This window comes from Osmia lignaria, chromosome 2 (assembly GCF_051020975.1).
Source record: "Osmia lignaria lignaria isolate PbOS001 chromosome 2, iyOsmLign1, whole genome shotgun sequence".
Classification (NCBI taxonomy): Eukaryota; Metazoa; Arthropoda; class Insecta; order Hymenoptera; family Megachilidae; genus Osmia; species Osmia lignaria.
In genome coordinates, this window is record NC_135033.1 from 12913937 (window position 1) to 12939782 (window position 25846).

A 25846-nucleotide genomic window follows, 5' to 3' on the forward strand; every position below is an offset into this window, starting at 1 on the left:
TAAAATCTAGTTATTCAGATAATATAACTTAATATAAATTTACTAACTTTGTTAAAAACTATGATAACAGAATTCGGGCATATACAGGAGCATTTATTTATTATATGTATATGTTTAATTTTTATTTGAAATCAGTGGTATCCTATCCTACCCTATCCTATCCTATCCTATTCTATCTATCGTTCCCTCGGCGGAAACGTAACGCGTAAACGAGACCGACAACAACTCGAGCGAGTTGGACGATTCTCAGATGTTCAGCACGTGTTTTCTGTTTTCATTTCGTTATCCTGCCGACACCCTTTCCCTTCTCTCGTATCATTACTGTTTCAATACGCGTGGGAGGCAGAAAGTTTTCGAGATGGTGAAGCTAGTTTTGCGACCGCTCGTGGTTTCCTCGAAATGAGAACGGCAGAGCACAAAAGAACACTTCGGAAACAACCAAGTAACCGAAATTTTATATTTTCCACGAGGCCGAGTTTCTCTTACAGCACCAGAAAAGAACAGTTAGAGAAGACTGGTGGTAGGTGTTTAATTGGTATTATAATTTACAAAACATTGAAAACTGTGATTAGAATTATTTAGATTGCGACTGTTACGTCGCAATAAAGGTAGGAAGGTGTCAATCGCGTTGTTAAACGCGTTTCATAATTACGAAAAAGAACTCACCCCCTGACGACGGAAATGCAACGAAATATGCCAAGTTTTATAATTAAGTAGAAAATAGAAAAATTAATGTATTAAATAACACGAAAATGACATATACGTACATATTTATATTTCGTACATGTAATATTTCGACTCCTCTGTTTCACCTCTTTTCACACAATTTTATTATCAAAATTTATATTTTACAACAGGAAATATTATTACTATTTTTCGAGGGTCATTAATTGTTAAAGAAAATTAATCTGACAATTTCAATTTATATTCTACATACATACATACATATACTCATTGTCAGATTAAATTGGAATAGTTGTTTTAACATAGTCTCGAACGGCAGACCATGGAAATTGAATTTTCTGCTTCGTATTAGAATATGTTTTGTAAGTTTCGATTACGATTGACCCACAGGCTCTATTGTTCAATATCCAAGAAAAGTTTCTTCCGAATAATTTCAAGTATGATAAAACTTGAAAAATTGAAACGATTGAGGAAGAAATCTTTATCGATCTCATAGGACATTATTAACCCGTTCTTTTTCTTGCTTCTGCGTTACCAGATTGGAAAAATATTATCCTTGGTCGCACGCGGGCCTGTCGCTGTTTCATTGGAAAATCGATTCGGAAAACATTGGCCCGAGGTGAAGGTAGCGGCGAGATTACCCACCCGACAGCAGTGAAACGCAAAAGATAAAATGTCGCGGCGGATTTTCGGTCGTTGAAAGCTCCACCGTCGAAATGACAGCTCGTATCCCGTTCTGCCTCTTATTGTTCTTAACGGGCTGCTGCGATTGCATGCTACGAGGGACAATATCACCGATCCTCCGTCACGATGCCACTCGTTACTGCCACATTTCCGCAAATCACACCATGTGCCAATTTCCGGTACGTAACGCTTCACTGCTTTATCCAAGAATTATTAAACGTGGCTACAAGGGGCTGAGGACAGAGGAGAGACGTTAATATTTCACTTTCGCTTGGGATATGTTGGGCTTTTCTTGGGGGATCATGTAGGAACATTATTATGCCTCGGTGATTGTAAAGGTAACGAGTTAACCCCTTTTTGTTTTATGAATTTCTTTCCTGACGATGAGATAAGGATACCTTAATACTTTTGCATTTAATAAAACGAAACTGGAATTACTACGCTGCCATTCAACGCATTAATTAGGGAAGAAGTGGAATTTATTAATTTCCTGTGCATAGCTTTCATAGATTTTGAATAGTCTGCCAGTACTGTCGAACGTTTTAAATGTCGATAGGAAAAGAGTGAGGGATATACATAGAGTTGAAATGGAAAAAAAAAAAAAAAAAAACAGTATAAAAATAGAAGCACCAGAGGAATACATATTCGGAATCGCTAAAGCGGATCGCGTGATTGACGTGCATCGGGTAGCTTTGTTTTATACACTCGATCAACGTTAATGCAAGAGCCAAGCGAGAAGAAACCTTTCGATTAAATGCCATTAGGTCAATCGTACCCTGTCGTTATCATTAATTTCCCTGTAATTCTCAACCACCCGCTACCATTTGAAATTCCCTGTAACGTTCGATTCAATTATTTTCTGAATACCGGGCTAATGAAATGATCAAATGGCTCTTCAGAACTCTCTGAATGGAATTCTAAGTATGTGGAACGAGTAGAATGAAAACATTTAATAAAAGTCAACATTTTTCAAAAGTATATTTCAAAAGCCATTGCGGTTGTTTATTGATAAAAGTTCGAGGAATTTTAATGATAATAGTGTAAGAATCAATTTTTTAATCAATTTTAAATTGGAAGTAGTATTCAAACATCAATTTGAGAAGAGAACAAAAGGATTGAATCTGTGTCTCTCTGCTAGGCAAAACAATCAAACAGAGATGAAAATAGAGGCAAAAGGAGGAAGAAGGAGATTTCATTGGCAGCTTTTGAAAAATTTATTGACAGCATAAAGAAAAAAAAAAAAAAAAAGAAAAAAGAAAAAAGAAAAAAGAAAAAGGAAGAAAGGACCACTTCCTCTGTTGCGCATCAAAGCGAATTCGATGAAGCAGTATGTCAAAGGTGTGTTTGAAGAAAGTGGCTGCCTCGAGGAGCTTTCCATTAAATCCGATAGCACTTCATATGTAAAGCGTAAAAGGAGTATTTTTATTAAAGTTTAGAGATTTGCAGGTCGAAGAAAAGAAAATTGTTAAACAGACGTTCAGACATTATCCAACTTCGATTACTAATGATTCTTAAGAGAGCAGAACAAAATCTGTATTATAGGGTTATTAGAATATATTAATCCACATCTTGTTAGGAGCTTAAACGCAGAAGGGTAGTATGAAATCTAATAGGATTGGAATATAGTCGGTTCTTTTTATTTAGTTCGAGACAAATGTTAGACTTTATCGAAATAAAACCTCTGTAGAAATTAAAGCGCAGTCTAAAGAAACACTAATTAATGAATTCGAGACGAGTTTTGAAATTAGAACAGATTTCTGCTCGATGCCTTATTTATTAACCCTTAAATGATGGATCGTGAAGAGAGCCACGATTTTAATTTAATTTTGTATTTCATAACATTTTCATTTTCTACATTATACGCTGTTTTTTTGTTTTTTTTTTTTTTTTTGAATTATTTTTTCAATATATGAAACCCTTTTGTTTATAAATTATACATTTAACTTTAGGTTAATATCCTTGTATATATTTGTAAGCTTAGGTTATGATTGACCCAGCCTCCGCTGTTCAAGGGTTAATTGAGAAGTATGTTGTTCCTTTTTCTTCTCATTAATTTCATCCCTTCTTTCACTTTGTTCCTTCTCCCTTGCGACCTTCTCCCTTCTGTTTCCATCTGTTTCTTTTTTTTTTGCTTTTCTAACTCCTTCATTTATCTTCACCTCTCCTCCTACCTTGTCTGATATATATCTCCCTTATCTTCTACACTACTATTATAATTCTAATATTCAATTTTCTTTTTTTCAGGATGATGATCATGGAACCAGATGTTCAAACCTTGATTCTGCTGATCTAGATCAGAAAGACATTGATACGATACTTTATTGGCACAATACTTATCGTAACACGGTGGCTAGTGGTGAAGAACAAAGAGGGAATCCAGGTCCTCAACGACCAGCAAAATATATGATGGAGCTGGTATGATTGAACGAAATCGATCTGCAGTCCCTAATTAATTTGTTTTTAATAAAAGATCAATTTAAAGTAATCTTATAAATGACGATACATAATATTTTTCTTTACAGCTTTGGGATGATGAACTCGCTTTTATCGCTAGGCGATGGGCGTTGCAGTGCAACCTCTTTGAGAAAGATCAATGCCGAGACGTTGGCAAGTAACATCCTTCGATATATCCTATTTTTTTCAATCTCCTTTACTCACCCATCATTTTTCAATATCTACAATAGGTACACGAACGTGAACACCAGTGTTACACCAGTAAAGCCATTTGAAAATATTTTCGTAATAATTTATTATATTTCTATGTAGTGTTTGCCTATTTTCATATAACCAACTTTCTTTTTATCAATGAAAAATTGGGGTTATTTTCATTTGTTTAAATAATATAATATGGTACTTTTATTCAATAAAGTATCAATTAGCCTGGAAAATATTAAGACATAACTAAATGTTACGAATCGTATGTATATATTCTTTGCAGAACGATTTCAAGTATGGCAAAACGTGCACGTGCTCGATATGAACAGCGTGGGAAACGCAACGTCCACCGCTAGGATTCACTTTCATATTCAATCCTGGTACGACGAAGTGGAAGACTTCGATTCTGCGGAATTCGGGTAAGCCCACTGTACATACACAGTTTCACTTTTCCCTATCCCATTCTTTCTTCCTTTCTCGAGAGCATTAGAGAGTTTCTAACACGGTTGAGTCAAAAGTTGTGCCAGATTTATTATACTGCCGCTGGAAATGCTATTTTTCAACGGTTTCTGAAGGGGAATTATATATAGTATAGTTAATGGATCTGTTTCTGAGTTAGATATTCGTAATCTGCCGTCTTGTCAATCAATTCTTCGAAACTGTTCGTATCAATAATTTCAAAGAAATATTTCGGTAGTTCGACCCGAAAGTAAGCAGAACCTGAAGCAGAGCTGCATAATTGATTGGTCGCGAATAGTACTTCTCCTACCTTACCTCCATCATGGAGCTCACTTATTAAGGGCTTATTGCTTCTGCCATTACCCAATCAACAATAAAAAAGCTATCATAGGATTGGAGCCGCAGATCATACATACATACATACATACATACATACATACAGGCGAGACCGCCAAGATCAATTTGGATATTTTTTTCAAACAGTCGGAAATGTCCTAAATCTGAATTAATTCTGTTAGTATTTAATGATACTTGACAAAATACTGTCAATAATTACATAATAATTTCATCTTGCACCGCTTTCTTCTATGTATTATATATTAGTAAGGATATACGCCTTTACACAGATTCGAAAAACAGAGCGGTATGAATTTTTCAGCGACGATGGATCGAAGACGATTAAAGAAACGAGTTCAATAGAATTTCACGGTTCTTTATTCGACGATAAACGCTTCTAGGGATCAAGAGTGAAGTGGGCTAGTTGAAAGGGAGTTGAAAGACATAAGGCCTTTCAGTGCTCGATTCAACGTGATATAACTCGCGTATCAGCGTGTGTTGGTCCGCGAGAAAATCCACACGTATTGTCATTCTCAACGCAGCATGCGATGATACTCTAAAAGTTGAATTGATCGAAACGACTCTTATGTGCCAAGGCATTCGCTTTGTCAATGGATGTGTGTGTGTGTGCGTGCGTGCGTGCGTGTGTGTACACACTGCTAACTTGCCTCTGAATTTAGGAGAAGGTTTACACCGCTTCCTCTCTCTCACTCGATTCAGCTAACGCTTTTCTATACCCTTTACCCACCTCAAACCATTCTATTTGACGACGACTGATCGATTTCAACTAGGAGAAACGATCGAATGAACATTTATATAGAAATTATCAACCCAAAAATAGTTGGTGTAGACAAAGCTACCAAGCTTTTTTCAAAGCTTTTCTTATTGTTTCAACATAAACCTTATAGTGAAAGTTTGCAAAGTATTCTACACAATTCTATAATTTAATCCCAGCACACCAATTACAGTAGAAACTTCATTTGTCAACTTGTAGAAAGAATATAAAATTCATATGTAAAAATATATTTAATATTTTCGATATTATTCAGCCTTGAAACTTACATCATTTATGACGTTATCATTAAATTTTCCGAGGGTTCACGTTATCGCTTAGAAACTGAAGATATCTTTTCTGAAACGAGCTCGTGTCATTCTATTCGTGAAACTTTTGTTTTTAAGTATTTCAAGTGTAAGGAAAAAGCCTGAGTGTACGAGTATATTCGACTGCTAGCAAAAACAGTACCAATTCTGAGTCCGAGGAGACTAGTACCCTCCCTTCCACTAAACTCCTACATTATCTTTTTGCAAAGTTATTGAAGAATCTTTATTCTGAATACCTGCTATACTTACATCGATTGCACAGTTCTAGAACTGTTATTTATATCACTTTCTAGTGCATTTCATGAAAAATTTAGCAATTTTTTAAGTATTTATAAATGAGGGGCCCAGGACAAGTGGCTCGTTTGGGTGTGATTGAATTTTAAGTTTAGCGTGGCAAGAAGCATGTGAAACAATGAAAATTTGATTAATCTTTGTTGCAGGTTCGTCAACTTCACAGCTCGAAGCAACCTTTCATATATCGCATTCGCATCGGCGATAATTAGCCAAGTCGGTTGCGGTCGTGCAATTTACACGGCTAAGCAAGATGGTTCACCGCCGGGTCGTGAAGAGACGGCTACTGTCACGGGCACAATGCAGCTCGGTTTCGGGGATCGCGTGGAGACCCTCGTCTGCAATTACGGACCCCTCGATCGGAAGAGACCGAGGGAACTCTACGAAGATGGTGTGCCGGCTCTTTGTCCGCAGGGGACGATCCGTAGCTCGCGATACGCAGCACTTTGTCGTAAGTGTTTCCTCCCTTGTGTCTCCTGCGTTCAGGACACGCTTCCTCGCCACGATCGTTAACCATTTCCACTAGGACTAGACGAAACAGTTAACGAGGATGAATCTTTTGACGAATGGCGACGAGAGGATCGTGTTCATTCAATAATATTCGATCGTTCCATAGATTTTTACCAGATCAGTTTTACTCACACACATATTATACATGTACTTAGACTTGACTCTTTTACCTCCATAGGTAGATATTTTCCAAGTTACATATGGTACATAAATTTTGGAAGTAATGTTAATGTTAATATTATTTCTTAATCTATGTATGGGCCAAGATAGCGTTTAGATGCTTATCTTTGTTCTCTCTCTGGTGTTTGTACAGTAACTTCAATCTTGACATTCAAAAAACCTAACCCAACCTTCTATGGATTCAGAAGACAAATAACTACAAAAAATACATTCAGCGTTCTGGCTGCCTTGCTTTGAAGAATCTTTGTTGTTTTTCTGGTGAAGCTAGTTTTTCTTCTACTTTTTCTTACTTTGCCCAAGCTTTAGTTTTCTTTTGCAAGAGGTGACATGGTTTTCAGTCTTATCCCAAATGTAATATTGAAATTTGATCCCCTTGGTATTGCGTAACTTCGTCTGTATAATACAATATAATACAATATCAAAAAAATATTTGCAAACGCAAAGTAGCTACTTCTTTCCGTTCGCATTTCATTATTCCTTTAAAGTAGAGGGTCAAGACGAGATCGACGGTCAAAGTTTAATTAATAACGTAATATATTGATTCATTATCGTGGAAACGGGAATAGAGGCTATCGGATCACCATTTGACCGGGTTAACGTAATTCTTTGCCTGTCACGGGACGCGTACTGTTTGGAACGGTAAGAAACTTAGCGGGATGATGAATGGATTAATTTTGCCCACAAGAACTTGGTACCCGGTTCCACTAGAAGATCTAACATTTTATTTTTTTTCTCAGAATATGAAATTACTCTAGGTATAGCTGGTTAATATCAAAACCATGTAATGTTCTTTTTCTCTTTCAACTGATTTTTGTAGTCTGATTATATGTATGAAAGCAATGAAATTAAACATTTCTAATCTCAATTACAAATATTTCATGAAATAGTTGAAAAGTTAATGAATGTTAAAAATTCTCTTCTATAAAAACGCATTATTTATAAGGTTTTAAAGGCGAAATTGGAAAATCAGGTTCTGCACGTTACTGTACAATTATACCAAGAATATTTAAACAAAAGAATCGTGAAAAAAAAAAAAAATTGCTTTTTCGTCTACGGAATTGCTTTTCAACTACGGAATTGTTAGATTTCAACTTGTTTCTCAGTTTCCCCGCATGAGGTCTCTACGATCAAATTCTTGGTTCAACTCCTTTTGGACATAGTTTCTACATGGCTTTTCTTAAAGTTTGTAAACATGCGAGTCACTATAAAACATTCTATGAGTAATTACATTAATGAAACTTTATAAACTTTGGTAAGAAATCAGGTAACCAGAGAAGAAAATTCAATCACTGACCCATAAAAAAACGGACACGCAACAACAATTAATATAAACGACATGCCTGCCCCTGTTTAAATGCAAGCTCGCAGAGAATTATAGGGCAGTATCGAAAGACCTCACCCCCCGTGGTATTACACAACGCAAAACATTTCCCGGTTCTCCGACACACGGTGCGCCACAAAACAGTACAAACGAAACGGCCACGAACAAGCGATGTCGTGAACAGATAAAGCCCGTTGTTACGCCGCGCCGCGCCGCGCCACGCCTTTCGACTTTTTCCACTGCCACCTTTTTCTCTCTCGTCGTTGACCAAACAACGCCAACGACCAGTTTCGAATTGCGTGACTCGTTTCATATACGAAATACGAAATACGAAATACCAAATTCCTACGGACAAACTGCGAAAGGAAAGTACTTACGAAGCTGATTCTCCAATTATTTCAAGCAGTGCAAATATTTCATTTTTATCAATTTTGCTACTGGCGCTTGTTTCCACGCTAAACAAACTTCTAAATAAAAATAATAAAATTCAACGTAAATTTTTTTACGTTAGTTTTGAATTTAATTTTAATATTCAATTAAAAGTACTTTGAATTAGAATAAAATATTACCAATGGTAGTGTCATTGTTTCACCGTTATCATGTTTTAATTATTTAATCAAATTATATTCGCATATATGTCGTGTCATCAGTGGGTAACGCGTCGGTGAATTTATTAATAATTAAGGTGATGAAACAGCATGGTATAACAGTGCCTTAAAGCAGTATGTTTTGTCTCCGTTCTGGTTTGTTTGGGTTACAATACACTACATTGCTCCGAGAAATTAATGCCCATTTCTATTGTGTGCGTTCATCGCGTATAAACAAGATACCTATCTATGTTTATTTGACGTAGGAAACGAAGCGATATTACTCATAGGATAGCCTGATGTATAGTACATCCAGAAAATCACGCGGTCGCATTTGTCCAAAGATATTCTTGCATGTTCTAAAATTGTCAAACAACTATCCATAAGGATTTTCTTAAAACATTGAAAAATGATAATTTAGTTTACAAAATTCTGAAATAATTTTTAGTAAAAAAAAGAAACTCAACTGTACCTGTAGTTGAAACATCTACATTAAGAAAAACCAACATTTAAAGCTTTTTTATGCAAATATTCTTCATTTTATTAAATACATATTTCGACATGATTTATATTCGAAAATTTATAGTGTAAGAGTGCAATATAGTAAGAGGTTCTTCTATGCAGAACTTGAGCATTCGTTTCAATTTCATGTGCAAGGATAGTAGGAGAGTATGTAGTACCAAAGTAGTAGTAGGTATAATATAATTAGGCGACACTCAAACAGGAAAGAATTGACAATACACTATTCTAGCTGCTACCCTGTACACTGAATGTGTGTTGGAACCAATCAACTTTGATCATTTCAACTACATACATATAGGGTGCATGAAAGTCCGTGTGAAGAGTACTGTAATAACGTATGTAAGAAATCGTATCATGAAATAGCAGAAAAAATGATTTATTTTTATTAGAAAAATCCCAGAAGTGGCCGTCACGGAAGTTGCAGCGTCGGACTGAATCGAGCCAGAAGAGAACCAGCCAAACAATGACCAGCGGTACATTCCTGATTAAAGGAACGATTTATCCTGTTCACCTGATGTTATTATTGCTGGCACGCCTGTGGACGTGATCCCCACCCACTTATTGTTACTCTGCTGGTGCAATGTTTGTCTGATACAGTGCTATCAATAAACCGTTTACCAAGTAAAGCATTTTTCTTATTGTTTCAGTAATTTTATTAGAATTTTAAAATTAAAAGGAAGTCTCGAATAATGAAGAGTTGTTGAAATGCTTGATAAATTGTTAATAGAAAAATGAGAAGAGCATTGTTTTATTCTCATTGTCAGAGTCACACACCGGTGCAATAGCTCACAAATATGATATCCGAGAAACCGTTCTCATAACCGTTCTCTTGTCAGTTTCAGACGGTTGTTGATGTTACGTTCCACGTTATTGTTATATCTAGACACATTCACGTGTACGATATTTTCACGGTGTCAAGAATAGCAGGTTCTTGGCATTAAATAACTTTAAAGTTGCTGGAACGTTCACGCGACGAAAGCGTATCTTTAAGAACGGAATAAAAGAGAGAAGAAGGAAGACTCGATCTGAAAGGTCTCTGCAATAAAAATGTAATATTCTGCTTCCGTGATTGTTAATCTCCCGTAAATAACAACTGAAAGTTGTCAAGTTAAATTTATTTATTTCTGTACATCGACCATGAATTATTTTTGTATGAAAAGCAATAATTTGAAAAATTATGAAATTCTAATAACGCGACACATAAAAATTTTATTTAAAGAATAATAAATTACACAAACAGGATATGAATAATTAACGATAATATTTATAAAGATTAACGCTTTTTTTTTTTTTTTTTTTCTCAAACTTTGAATATTCTTTTATAATATTAACAATTTTATTTTACATTATATCAGCGCCTAAGAATTGAAATTTTTCCAGGAAAATAGATGTGCATATAAATCTACTTGGTTTTATGAGTTTGTTATTGCGCCGTAACAGAATAAAAATTGGAAGTAAACAAAGAATAAAGTATGAATATTCATTGTATCAATATTGTTTGTTGAACAGCGGCTTGCAATCAGGAGCATCAAGTTGCAGAACAACGGTTTCAGAAGTTAATAACGAATCGATGTTTCTTCGCTGGGAAGTGGAGAGCGGAGAGGAATGCCGCAGACGTTTTCAAGCAGTGAAATAGACGAGTACCGCTTCAACTTGTCGATAACCAAGCTCGTGTTTTCTCTTGCTCTCTCTTTCTCTCTCTCTCTCACTGTTCTCTCTGACTGTCGGTGGTCGTAACGGAAACATATTGGTGGCACAGGGGGAAACATTAATCGAAACAGTTTGGATATTTCGATTTATAAGAATTACAGGGGCAGTCGTGTCGAATCGAGGGAAAATCGATGGAAACGTATGGTGGTACCGGGAGGCCTTCATCGACTTCTATCGGACACGCGATATTACGACGTATCCCCTTGCAGCTGTTTCTCTTGTTTGATCAGTTCGAGCACGCCGTTTCTCATCTCGAAAACCACTTCCCGTTCGGTCAAGCCCAGCCGACGTTTGTTGCTGATGTCGTAAATGCCTTCTTCGCTTTCGCTGTGCTCGCCACGGGTGCCTCTGATCTGAATATTTCATTAAAATAATCTTTAATCCTACAGCGGGATTAAAAAAGAACAGAGAGAAAAAAAAACAGATTTTTAAGTTTCATAGGTGCAAAGAAAAAGAATTTGAGTGAAATATTTATCTCGTAAGCAGAAAATATTCATGGCCAGCTGTTCGTTTAGTTTATATTGCATACCCTTGGGATTACGCGTGAACGATTAACATTAATTTCGCCGTGAAAACTTGTTGCGTTTGTTTCGTCACCGCGATGAACGACGCGAAACCGAAAATCATTGTATTTCTATTTCTTTGCTTTATATTTATTTAATTATGAATTATCATAATTATCGCACCATTTATACATGAAATTATTTAATTCAACATATGGAAAGAAATAAAATAATTATGTTCATGAAATGTTACTTATACCGAGGTATTATTTTACTAAATTCTCTAATGATTATAAATTTTCAAGACCTTTTATATTATCCAAGTTTTTGATTACTTGTGATAGTACATTCATTACCTTAGATATAACTTTAGATATGTACTATGTACTACTGTAGGAAATAAGAAATACATATTTTGGATTCCACCGCCAAGGGCAGGGGGGTTCGCATTGAACTTGTCGCAGTGAAGTTGGCTACAAGTTCAATGCTTGTTGTCAGTCTTTAGTACTAGACGCGTGCTCTTGCGATCCGCGACGAATTCGCGATAAATAATTTTAGTTAATAGTTTTAGTGTAGTTCGTAATTAGTTGAAGTACCTTGTAGAGTTTGTGGCAGTGTACGCGAAATAAGATTCAACGACTGAAGCGAAAGTAATCGAGGGGAAAAAGAAGGTGAGTTGATTTTGTTTCTTACCTGAAGATGGTACATGTTCGCGATCTCTTCGAATCTCGCGTAATCCTCGCTCAATTTCGGCAAGCGTGCGTGAACGGACGCCCTGATGGTGGTTCCCAGATTGCTCGGGCAAAAGGTGAGGAAGCCAAGTCTTCTATGTGGCGAGAATTCAAGTTTCTTCCCGACCTCGGTAACTGCTTTAACGAGCCTCGCGTATACAGACGACAGATTCCCACCCTTTTCCATCGATATCAAACGCAAGTGATCCTCCTCGTTGCACCAGACAAGGAAAGTTTTCTCCTCGTTAAAAAATATTCCTCTGCCTGGAAATTCGACAATTCGTCTGTTACTTTTCTTTTTCTTTAACTTTCTTTGACGATATGTATCCATACGATAACTATTACGAATCTTAACATGGATTTTCTGGAGATTTCAATTTATATTGTCTCTGGCATATTAAATAATATTTCCCACGATTTTATAGTCAAATTAAGAACTTCTGAATTCCTAATTAGATAAACATTGTTGTAAATAGAAAATTAGGAGTTAGTTGTTTCACTTTCAGAAATAATATTATACTACGTTAGATGGAACCATTATATTTTTAGTTGTAGATAGATGTATTTTTATAAATATTTATAGTACATAACAGAGTTCAAATACGGTATAATAAATTGCATGAATGTTTTGTTTTTTTTTTTTTTTTTTTTTTTTTATATATAAACTGATATAAATCCATCTGAAACGATGATTTTGTTTTACATTTTGCAAATCATAGTTCTGTTACAATCCTTTAAGCGGATTTGCTATGCACTTTCTCCCATATCCGGTACTGGTCGACTCAAAAAAAATGTGACCGAATTTGGTAACACGAAAGTGTTGTAAAATAATGCAACATCATTTTTATGTTTTATGTACATTAATTTGAAAACTTAAGAATCTGATGAAAATGATTAAATAAACCTTCATCTAATGTTTTCAATGCAAAATGTCTGGTTGTTAGTTTCACGATCTAAACAATTTTCAACAATTTGCAGTTTCCGAAAATACAGATTTTTTAGAACACATTTCGGTTAATAAATACTTTGTTTATTAAAATTATCTGAATAATAAAAGCTACAGCGTTACCTCCAGAGATTTTTATTTTACTTAAAAATAATTTCCGAAAATATGTATACTCTATCCATTAAACTAAGTTCATACGGGCAAAAGGAATCTGGTTAAATTACAATTCTATGAAACATAGCTTTTCTGGTTTGAAAATGTATTACGTAGAGATATTAATATTTCATACGAGGAAATTGAAATTGCGTGTTCAACGAAATAGATTTCGCTTTTGACATTTATCATGCGAATCAGTTGTACGCTGCAGGATATAAAGGGAATTTTTATAAATATACGATTAATCTTTGTTTGATTCACGGTGAATAATTTTCACTTTGAGAGGGTTACATTTACTTATTAGCTGGCGAAGTTGTCATTTTACCACACATTTAAAATTACATGAGAAAAAAACATGATTTTATTATTAATATTTGACAGAATAATTTAAAATGAATATTCGAAGGGAAAAGAGCAACAGATACATCTGAATACGAACCGAAGAAAGCGAAGAATATGAAATGAAGCTTTTTCAGGACCTAATACCGAATAATCTTCAAGAAAAGAAGTCTTTGAAAGAAGTGCAAGTACAGGCGAACGTCGATTATCCGGATAAAAGGGGAGGCAAGTGGGTCCGATAAATCGATACGGTACGACGGCGGTTCGATTATCCAGACGAAACGATTTTCGTGTTGCAAACTACCAGAATTATCCTTATTATGCTCTTCGGAGACTGCTAACTTATATTAAAAAAAATATCCGCTTAATTGGAAATCGGAATAATTTAACATGTAACCAGTCAACAGAATAAGATTGTAATGCAATTTTTTAAGAAATATAAAAATATTAAAAAAGAAATAAGAACAGCTTGGAAATAACAAGCAACGATAATTAGGAACAAAAGCCATCTTCATGTTAACATGAATCAAAAGTAAAATACAAAAAGCGATAGTTGGAAGAGACGAATGAAACGTGCAATTATATCAAAACAACATAGGAAAAGGAGCTTTTTAGAATAATCATTTTATGTGCTCTTGAAACGAATAAATCGGTCGTCCAAAAGAGAGCAAAAAAGGGTAGAGTCAAAGGAAAATAGGATAACAATCAGAATTGTATCGTTACGATAATGCAATACTACTTATAGTTGCCTGTTTTTCTTTTTTTTTTTTTTTTTTTTTTTCTTCTGTGATAGGCATTAAATCGTCTAATCGGTATATTATTAATATTTTATACATATAACAGATTTGCAAAATAATGCAACAAAAGGTTAATATCAAAGATCAAAACCTAAAGACCTATTTAGGTCTTACTGTATATTGTAATACCTACTATTTTCTTTACATAATTATATTATGCCATCAAATTTTGTCGGAATTTACATTTCAAAATCGATCATTTAATACTTCGTAACAACAGAGCGTAGAGAAATATTTAATACAATTAACGATTAATAATTGAAATAGCAATTGAAATATTTTATTCATACATAATGAATATATGAATATTTTACTTTATATCAATTACAATTTACGATTAAAGCAGGCATTTAATCACCATTGGATTGATTAACGATTGAATTACAATATATTTAGTCGCCGGATTGAACTGATTATTAAAATTCTCTTCATCGTGAAATTAAATAATATTTGTATATACGACTAGGAAATGTATCTTTTTCAAATTTCAGTATATTCAAAAGCAAACCTAACTTTAAAAAATTGTATGATATTTTATTGTAAGAAATTAACTAGGGGTGTAGTTAACAAAGGGAGTCAATTGATCCCGACTCTGATTTCAATTAAATTGAATACAAAATTATACTTGATATTATTATGATGTTAATAAGTTCTTATTTAAAAATACTTCTAGTTACGCTACTGATTACGTTTAGTATTTGGCAATTCTTTACGGCCCTACCAATTTGCCCCAATTAATTGAAATACAATAGAAGCTTGATATGTGTGAAATAACGGTTGTCTTCTTGCGGTTCGTAGTCATCCAGAAAGCTGACTACGGATTTCGTGATTAACTGAATTTGCATTAGTGATTTTCATCACGATGGCCTTGGGAAATCTCTTTGCTGGTGAGATTAAACGGCTCAAAAGGGTTAAAGGATATTAAAGAGATTAGGGCATGTACAAGGGAGAATCAGCTACTCGGGGAGAGAGAGAGAGAGAGTTTTGAAAGCCAACCAAAGGAGATATTCCCTTCTACCCCCTCTTATCATGAAGACTTCGTCAACATAACTTATTACCTTTTAATCTGTTCCCTTGCCTTCGTAATTGCTTGTTATACTGTCGTAAACTGTTGCCAAGTTAAGTGTATTTTATTTAACGTTCAACTTTCGATTAGATACTTGGTATAGTTAATCACACATTAGGGTCCCATCGCGCAATAATTTACCGTCTAGTAGTATTAACCCTTTTAATTGTATTTTTTCTCAATTCTCTTGTAAAATAATTCATGTTTTTACATTCAGTATGAAACATTCACGACCGTTCGAAAAGTTTCCGCGAACCATTTAACCCCCGGATGCAGGATTTAGTAGAGAAAAGCGAAACCAACAAATGTCAACAAACAGGTGGGGAGGACCCGACCCAGTCGTAACACTCGTCGTAACACTCGTCAACTCGCTATTTCCCTACTCCGTGTCCCGTCGAATTCATTTTAATCTGAGAAACTTTTGACTTAATCTTCGTTTAAACTTGTACCACCCCCAATTTCCACCGTCTGGCTTACCGAGGATTTATGTTTTCCAACGAGCCGAACCAACTTCGGGCATTGTGTAATTGAATGTTTTAAGTGAATTCAAGCTGGCTACAACCAGCTTTAACCGATTCGACTAACGTTTGCTTCGAACTCTCTGTATACGTATACTACGTCAAAAAATATTCAATCAAACTTTTTTCTACTGTTGCCCTTTTTCTTTACGATTAAATGTTATTTAAAGGGGCTTTTCGAAGGTTTCATAGCCTCTGTTAAACAATAAATAGTAAAACGAATAACTCAAGTTGAAGTTTAATAAAAAAACGATGCGAATTAAAAATGTTCTATTCCTATTCAAAGTTTTATAAAGATCAAATTATCAAATGATCAGCTGATGTACTAATTTAGAATGATTTAAATACATGTATGTACTGCTTCATTTTACTATTCCGTTTAAATAAACAGATCAATATAGAATTATCAAACACATTGTTGATATGCGAGTAATTTCCACAATTCCAGAAGCCGAACTATGCAGTTCTCACTGAACGTGTGTAATCAGCTTCGTGGTCGTATAGTCTTCGGTCTGTCTCAAGTGAGAAACCAGCTAAAACCAAGTCAAGTGTCTGTAGGAGGCAACCCAAACATCTACATATGTATTTATGTACATACAGTTGAGAACAATCCGCGCCATAAACCGGAACGAGTTCTAAATACTTGAAACCTGCTTACTCTTGTATTTTCGCACTTTCCTTTTTATAATCTGTCCCTATGCATATTCCGACCGGCTCATCGACCGGCTCATCGACCGGCTCATCGACCGGCTCATCGACCGGCTCATCGACCGGATCGATGTGCACACATTTCACCTGGTCCTGGTTACCGTAACTAACAATAAGGGAGATCAGACGAGTCAGTTGAACCCCCTAAAGACTAAAACCCTGTGTTTTAATAAATTATATTGGAATATTTTCGGAAATTTCAAATAACAAATAAAGTCTGAAAAAAACCAACATCTTCAATTTTTCAGAAATTTGATTTTGAATACATAGAAATTTGAAGAAATATTGATTATTATATTGTACATAGAAATAATAAATAGGCGAAGAAAAGTGTAAAGTGAATATTAGTTACGTATATTGCAAAGTTTTTGCGCTAGCCCTTCAGAAACTCGGGTTGTATATGTGTAACACACGCAAAGGCTATTGAGGTCGAAGAAAAAATTTATCGTGCAGCAATTCTTATTTATTGAACGAACGGAAAACAGTTTTCTAAAAAAATAACTTTGCTAGTAGGAGTATTATATATTGCATTATCTATTTGCATACTTAAAAGATATCAGCATGACAGAGTCTTATTGTTAGTTTTATAATATTTTTATAATCTGGTTTGAATCACTCTATATACGTAAATAAAAGAACGTAGGTACACTCGCAATAAGGAAAAGTGTAGATACCCTCAGTCGGCACCCTTAGTTCCCTTACAATTAGTTAGTTAAGAGGAAGTAGTGTCTAGGTCACTAGGTGACACCGAAGACAAATAGTAGAAAACTTTTTTCCCTACACTTATTCTTAGCTAAAGGATAACTCTCCATTAATTTCTAAAGTTCGACTTAGAAAAAACAAGTAACTATCTAAACTTGAAGAAGAAGCTATTTTAAATCGCAAACGTGACATACCGGTCGGTAATTCGTAAAAGGAAGATGAAAAGGATGAAAAGAATGTGTAACGGTTGAAACGGTTTTTCTTGCTCGAAGAGAACATGCAGAGACGCTTTAAAGCAATTCCAAGTTTAAAGCTGACTCGGGGCAAGGATTAATCGAATCGCTTTACGGAAGCGAGTTAAAGTTATTTCGAATTCACGGTTGACTTTAAAGCATATGAAACATGCCTACAACTTGGTTACGGTTCGTAACCTGAGGAAGTATTGTATAAATATAATACCTTTGTAGGAAATGCTGGAAATAGAAGGAACGATATTGATTTCGTTTTTCGAAACGAAGGTGGTAAGAAATTAATGTAAACTGCTGTTGCTGCTGTAATTATGTGTCAATTATAAATTGAAATTATAAAAGAAAATAAATTGTTAATACTAATTATCAGGAAATAACGTTAGCTTCAAATGCCCAGTACATATTTGAATGCAATCGAGAAGAATGTAAAACCTTTATTCAGTTATTTAACAGTAAACCCTGAGATTAAATTTAAAAAAATTGGAATTATTTATCAAAGAAAATCCCGAACGCGATTTGACGAAGAAAAATCAGTGGAGCGACAAATTTTTCGAACAGTTTTAAAAGTAAAGCAGAAGTAACGAGATCGATCTGCTGAAGTTTGAGAAAAGTTAGAGTGGTAAAGAGGGTTCCATTACTCACCAGTCGGCCAGAATCTATTGGAGTTGGCTGCTTCTAAAAATCGATCTCCTTCCTTGAACAGGAAATGATCATCTATCAGTTGTTGTTGCGTTTCTTTATCCATGGTGGCCAGTGAACAGTAGGTTCCTTTCAATTCACCTTCTAATGAGCTTAAAGCCTCTTGCACCTAAAAGTGGGAAAGGATTCATACCTTTCATACTAATTATTTCTTTCTCTGAATGGAGAAATTTTTGTAAGCTATTACAATGGATCGTTGAAACCGGCCATACCTTGTTCTCCAAGTCCCGATAGTCAGCTTCAGTCATTCTAGGATTTAAAGAATATCCCTTGACTGACCTGGCGCACCGAATTCTCGTCGAGATCACGAATTCTCCTTCAGGGTCAAGATTGCCAAGCTCTTCGGCTATTCCCCACTCTAAAGCAGGATGAACGTTGTCAGACTTGAAACCATTATGATATTCATCGATCACCGGATCGAAAAGATCGGCGAACACGTCGTAGGCCTCTTGATCAGGTGCGTACAGGCCAACACCTGAGTCAGGATTCTTCAGGCCCGACTGAATCACGTCCATCAGCGTGGAACCAAAACTGGTCATACGTGTCTTCAGTTTGTCGAAGATTGGTTCGGTTAAGTGTTTCTTCAGCAACGAATTGCTTTCGGTATTCGAAAATTCAGCGTATGCCTCCTCCAAAGCCTTCACTTTTTCGTCGTCTGGGTTCATGAAGGCGGGTTCAGCTGGTTTCGACTTCTTACCGCAAGCGCATAACCTCTTGTCGCACATTTTCAATCAAGTTCGACTACTTCTTCATTTAATCCTGGCGGGGGGGGGGGGCATTGGGAAAAAGAATGAACCTTTTGTACATACATATCGTGCTGGTCTATTGGTTTGGTGTAGATGACGCGTGTGATCAGTCGCTGCAAAACCATGGTTGCAACATTTCCAGAGTAGGCTCACTGTTTACAGTTATTTATTTTATTATACTGATACCTAAGTCTAACATGAGGTCTAATAATAATTCAGTAATTTAAATAAGCATATTTTTATTTAACACTAGAATAACACTAGATGTTTTTTTTAAGTTGAAGAATTTTTTTTCTTGACAATAAAATTTCTAACTTAGGAATTAGTATTGTCAAAAACGGGTAAATCGAAACTCGAAGATCTCTGCTCTCGAAAGAAAGAACATTCTCATAGGATGAAAAATCGTTACATACTGTTCTCTAACCTCTCGCTCGTCACGCGTCGTCTGGACGTCTCTATCGTTTTCGACCCTTTCGTTCTCCCTTGCCGCGGAGCATCCCCCGAAGCGTCGAGTTTTAATTACACATATTTTTTGTGGGAGCCGCTCTCAAGGCTGCCGGTGTGCGCCAGAAGGACCCTACACGACGGCGACGTGAATATTCGGAATTTTGACGCTTCTGGCATAGCCATCTCGACGCCGCGCCGCGCCGCGCCATGCGACCGCGAAATCTCGTTTCCCACTCGTAGGAAAAAAAAAAAAAAAATCGGCAAGCTGCTGCCTTCAACTTTTCGTCTCTTGTCGTCCATGTCGTCTTCGAGGTCGTACGTACGTACTTGCGTCGCGTCAGTGACTAGCACCGAAGCAATCTTGTCAATATTCAAAATGATACGTCGAGGTATCAAAGTACTCCAAACAGTCGGTAATGATTTGTAGCTGTTGTAAAATTAATATGTATCATTATACGCATAAGTACCATACTATTGTACAACGCTATGCACAATAAATCTTTTAAGAAGATTGTAAACTTGTATGACAAAAAAGAAAAAAAGGTATACATATGTACATACTCGTTTTGTTAAAGCCGTGAGTAATAATAATCTTCGTGCGTTCGCCATTTTTTAAAGGAATTAGTTAACGGACGTAATTAAGGAGCACACGTGAGACATACTTACGGTATAAATAAAACAAGATATATACATTTTTTCTGGTTTATTTTCCAGCTACACAGCTGGAGCACGGGAAAAAACAAGGTGAATTTACTTTAAAATAAACACTCAACAATTAACACATAGAGATACAATCAGTTCTTTATTTCCGATATCCTAAAAACACCATTGTTTATTTATACTTTTATTAATAATATAAGAAAACCTTACTCAAAAGGGTGACATTTAAATACGAGTATTGCATTATGTTGCAAATCTGTTACATGAAATAATATTACATGAAAATTTTCAATATTACACAAGTTTGTTTTGAAGAAATTCTTAATAACTCACCTTGTATTACATATGTCGCAAAGTTATCACAAGTAATGCTATAAGCTCCTTCGGTAATAAAGCATCACATAGAGACACGTAAATACATACAACGTAACGATAAAAAAAGATACATATTGAGCTTTTAATCGTCGAGCCATAAACTTATTAAACTGGTCTGTATTTAGTGCACCCCATTTAGACTGATTAAAAAAAACTGATATGTACCATTTAGATGTACTAAAATATAAAAGAATATTTTGTAATTCGCAGTGTATAATCGCACTGTATACTACTTCTTATTTCTAAAATATATCATTTAAGTTTAAAGCGAATTTCAATTGTCAAAACTTTATACACCTGTTGAAAAAAAGTTGGATAAAAAGCCGTATGACAAATTGAAAATATTTCTTGAAGTCGTTTAAAAATTTTCAGATATTACAAATTTTTAAACTATAGATTTCGAAAATTGGAAAATTTCAAACTTTCAGAGGGACCCTCTCTTGAAGAAGATCTAACATAAATTATACTAATATTCAGAAAAGGTAAATGAACAAATCCAGAAATGTATCCGGATAGTCCTTTATTTATAGCGCTTCGAATTTGTTTCGAACTTGATCCGACCAGCCGGACTTCCGACATCGACATTCCGATCGCGAACAACCATGAAATCCCGTTTCCGGTGCGCTAACTGCACGTCGTGAAAATATTTAACTGCGTCCATTGATCAAGATTTTTTACCAGGGAAAATAAACGTCACGCTGACACCTGGCATCTGTATTTCTCAACGTATTTCAAACAGGTTTTGTTCAGTATTACACCATCCACAGGGATAAACAAAAGAACTCTCCTGCTCTTTAGTTTTTTAGCGAAAAATTTAAACTAATGGAAAATGTAGGAAAAATATTACACCACCTGAGGCAAGAAGCAATGAAATTTTAAATGTGTTTTTCTCGAAATGACATTTTTTTATTACGTTGACAAGAAATGAAAACTTTTTTCACACGAATCTTGTTGATTTCTGTAGATTTTCGTTTTGAAAATAAAATTCTGAAGTTGGTTGAATATAAAACCTCGATATTTCAACATTCGCCGCCACACGCAACACGTCGAGCATTCTCTGTCAGAAACGATCCGCCGAAGCTGTCAGTATTTCTCTAGACACGCGCGGTTCGGTGAAATTCACGTGATGACAATCAAGAATTATCAGGTTAACTCTGTGCCATGGACGACGCGAGACTGTACAGATATTACAGGTCCCGGAACAGTAATCCTTTTCGATGGCTGGTCCGTAGAAATACGTGCCTCTCTACCCGATGAAACGAATACGGAAAAGAAAAAAAAAGAAGGAAAAATTTGCCGCGTCAAAACGATGTATACTCTCGTTTCAGATCTATCACATTCTGATCAGTGACGCGAAGCTCAGGCAGACGTTTAATTTGGGTCCGCATTGCGGCTTCGTTACGTTCATCACCTGGCTGATGATACTGATCATCCTACTCTGCTCGTTGCTGGTGAGTTTCACAAGGAGTTGTTCAAACTTCTGCCTCGTTGCAGACTTGCTTCGCGTTAACCTACCTCTTAATTTGTTGCTTCGTTGCTTCGTTGCTTCGTTGCTTCGTTAATCGTTGATTCTCCAGGGATCCCGGTATCCCGGTACGAGTGCAGGGGAAAGAGGTTAAGAAAAATATGTATGTTACTCCTTCCTCGTTTCGCTGTAACACAGTTCACTTTTTTTCTTCTTTTACTTTCTTTATCGGGAATAAACTAGCTGACTGACGAGAGATAAGTTAATTCGAATCCTGCACGGATCTGTTTCAGTTGGATTTCTAGCAAAAAATATGTACATATATAAATGTTGTCGTTTTGCGAATTTCTTACGAATTTACCTGAAGGTAATATTGTTAAACTTTGAGTCTGCAAACTATGGAAGCTGCAATCACGATTCAAAACACCTAGAACCCTGCAGGTTCGAACCTTGAGCTTTAAAACCTTTAAGCTCCAAGATTCGCGACCCGTCCAGATTCTGTAGTAGGATCATTGTTTTCACGAGAAAAATACGAATTTTCCGCATGTTTATACATATAGTATGTACTTTCTTATATTATCTTTAGGTTACATACATACCCTTGTTTAACCTATCAATTCTTTCCCTATTAAAATAAATTATAAAATATTTTCAAGTATTGTTGAAAATTGCAGGTAACCAAAACGATCGTCTCAGACGAAAAGGACTTCCTAGAGTTGTACAAGGAAACGAAAAAGGTACTGCTACGATGACAAATAAACTATGACCGCGAAGTAACAGTAATTACATTTAATTTACAGAAAATCCCCCGGAAGAAAAGCGTGACGGACATCAGACCGGCGTACAATTGTATTCATAAACACGTAAGTTTGTTTCCTTGTAATTTTGCTGGAAAACACGTTTCACCCGGTCGAGTCTTTCTTAACAATACACGGTTACAGGAAACGGTAAATTACTTTCTGATTTCCAGCTGCAACAGACCGACGTGTTTCAAGAGAAGACGAGGAAAATGGTGGGTGCTTTTCGAATATATTTCATCGCGGTCGCGGTGAACTAACATATCGCGGCTAAAACTCTTTATTTCGACAGCTCTGTAAGGAACATCTGGAGCTAGAAATACTGAACAGCAAAATCAATTGTATAAACAAGCTGTTGAAGCCAGAGGTAAGGTGTTTGAAAATTTTTTTTCAATATTTTCTTCTATCTCTTTTCTATTAAGTCTATAATTTTATTTAGAATTTAAAAAAGCATCTTATTCTTAGTTATTCTAATGATTATTGTAGAAAAACGAATCGTCCAACAGGTTGCAAAATTGAAATTTCAAATTATAGATTTATCGAATTTTAAACAAAAGTCCAATTAATTGAATACGGTGTTGAAATGATTGAAAAACTAATAGAATATTGTTTAACGAGCTTTAAAAGTAAATTTAATATTGCAGTCAGTAAACTCTGAACTTTAGTGAACTACTGGAAACTGTTACTTAATGAGACTCGGTGACATAAAAATAGAATCAAACTAGTCTTTCAGCCAATACCTGAAACTTTTGTTGGTCACGAGTTTCGTTTACGATGTGCTTTTCTCCATTTAACAGCTTTTCAGCGAAATCGTCGATAAAATCAACGGGCAGAGAAACAGTCGATAACATACACAACAGTTGAAAAGTTGAAAAGTTTCAACTGTACATACATTGTGTCACGTACTCCTTAACTAATACGAATGTCTCATTTACATAATTTGGCTAAAAATTCTCGAAATTTAAGAGAGTTTTATTGTTAAAAAATATCTCAAAGATATTGTCTTGGGTCACCCTGTACATACATACATACATACATACATACATACATATCTGTAACTATGTGAATTTCTGCGAGTTCATCCTAATTAACAAGATGAGAATCGCGTCTTTCGGCTAAAGGGGTTGGCTTTTAATTGTTTTAATCTAATTTTCGAGTCGTGGCTTTCTCGTCGGTGTCGTGATTATCGCATCGTAAAATCTAAGCTTTTTCCAAGCCGCGACTGATTCCTTTCTCGCAATGAATTCCGTTTTTCACCTGCCAACGCTAAGTTAACTTGTCACGCGACTTTTAACCCTTTACAGTCGTGTATTTGTCCTGATTTACCGCGAGTTAACGTTACTTTCAATTAATTTTTTCAATTAATTTTTGTATCGTAACATTATAAAAAAAATTATACTCTATTTAAAAAAAATCTTACAAATAAAAGGAAAATAACTGTAAAATTATCAAAATGAAATTCAGATTTAAAAGGGACGTTTCTAAAACGAATTCGCACCTATTTCAGGCGCAGACTGAATGGCGGCGGAGCAAATTACCGAAAGTGTATTATCGTCCCATTAACTCCCCCGTGTCGAAGTAACAATGTAATTAACCAAACACAAACTTGCCCAATAAAGAACGTGCAAACTGCATCGACTTCGTACGCGTTTATGACTTTACGATTTTCTGCACCATTAAAAGTTTTCCTGTTACGAAGGAGGAAATTCTTTAATTTTGCACTACTTTCTTTCACTTTTCACTTTAATACCTTTCGTTTTTCTCATGATTGAGAAAACGCTGTTTCTGTAATTATTCGATGAAAATTACGGCAAGGCGATGAAGATGTTAAAAAACTCTAAATTTCTTTAAATCGTCTCAACACGAACAGACCGTGTATGTAAGTATTTAAGTATGTAAGTATGTAAGTATGTACATACCATACACGTCGTTAGCCCCGCGAATCAAGTTGTGCGTTTACCAGGCCGTATAATTCATTCGCGTGTTTGACGTGTGTAATAATAGAAACAATGGAACAACAGAGGCACGGTAACGCGACAGCAATAACTCAGGACTGTCCCTGTGTGCATAACTATAACTCCCCGGTCGGGCCCGGCTATCTTTTGAGACACCATCGTTCTGTGTTGATTAATCAAACCGAATAATCTGGTCGAACTGAATTCAAATAATACCCTGTGGTCGGTCCCTCATTCTCTCTCCCATGACAATTTCGACCACAGTCGACTATCAACTAGTAACGAATAAATAAAATTTCTCATTCGTTTATTCGTCAGCCTATATAGACACCGCGAGGCCTGATAAAAAGTGCAGAATTTTCTTCGGCAACCCCTGCCATTCCTAATTATTTCTAACAAGATGAACCGTAAGAAAGCGGCATCCGTTAGGTTAAACATATGTATGTAAATATCTATGTATACGAAGGTGAATCGGTGCCGAGATTTCCAGTTGGGCGCATGCGCCCGCCGCGCCGACTCATTCTTTTTCCACCCCTGCAGCTAGTCGCGGAATGTAGATGTCGCTGGTAGTGGCATCGAAATCCTAACACCCCGTCGGGTCGCGTCGCGTCGCGTCCACCCGGTTCCCACCCTCTCTAGCCCCTTCTTCGGCTGTTGTCGTCTATTTTCATTCAGCCCGTTCCGTTCGCCTCGGTCGTCGTTCGAGCTGGTCGCCTCTGGCGCAGAAATTGAACCACGGCTACGTGCTGGGTCTTTGCTCCCGTTTAATATTTCAACCAGTCCATTGGCTGCCTTGAACATCGACATGCGCCTTGCCATCGACTCTCCTCCATTCTCGTTACGTCAAACGTAACGCGTTGTCGCTCGAAATCCCCGTTCATAATCCACTTATCAGAGAGGGCTGCCGCGCGACTCGTGGCTATCGATACACGGAAATACGAAAAATCG

The 25846-nt window shown here is 36.0% G+C and overlaps 3 protein-coding genes across 4 annotated transcripts; 2 read left to right on the forward strand and 1 right to left on the reverse strand.

Moving 5' to 3' along the window:
- Positions 1-2640: 2640 nt before the first annotated feature.
- Positions 2641-10321, forward strand: LOC117608600 (venom allergen 3-like). Its single transcript, XM_034333965.2, has 7 exons — positions 2641-2706; positions 3613-3783; positions 3891-3975; positions 4307-4442; positions 6360-6661; positions 9720-9951; positions 10167-10321. The coding sequence occupies exons 1-6, from the start codon at positions 2698-2700 to the stop codon at positions 9875-9877; spliced, it is 861 nt and encodes a 286-aa protein (XP_034189856.1). The 5' UTR covers positions 2641-2697; the 3' UTR covers positions 9878-9951; positions 10167-10321.
- Positions 10322-10669: 348 nt separating this feature from the next.
- LOC117608550 (arginine kinase) lies at positions 10670-19875 on the reverse strand. 2 transcript variants are annotated; one of them, XM_034333842.2, is made up of 5 exons: positions 19624-19875; positions 18666-19212; positions 18397-18562; positions 12237-12538; positions 10670-11393 (listed from the first exon to the last, which is right to left on the reverse strand). In XM_034333842.2, exons 2-5 carry the CDS (start codon positions 19176-19178, stop codon positions 11229-11231), a joined length of 1146 nt encoding a protein of 381 aa, XP_034189733.1. In that variant the 5' UTR covers positions 19179-19212; positions 19624-19875; the 3' UTR covers positions 10670-11228. The 2 variants fall into 2 exon arrangements, with proteins under 2 accessions (XP_034189733.1, XP_034189731.1); XM_034333840.2 differs by having other exon boundaries at positions 19613-19875.
- Positions 19876-21722: 1847 nt separating this feature from the next.
- LOC117608551 (uncharacterized) lies at positions 21723-24589 on the forward strand. Its single transcript, XM_034333843.2, has 7 exons — positions 21723-21905; positions 22010-22132; positions 22821-22883; positions 22947-23009; positions 23117-23158; positions 23236-23310; positions 24451-24589. The coding sequence occupies exons 1-7, from the start codon at positions 21843-21845 to the stop codon at positions 24523-24525; spliced, it is 504 nt and encodes a 167-aa protein (XP_034189734.1). The 5' UTR covers positions 21723-21842; the 3' UTR covers positions 24526-24589.
- Positions 24590-25846: the final 1257 nt, after the last annotated feature.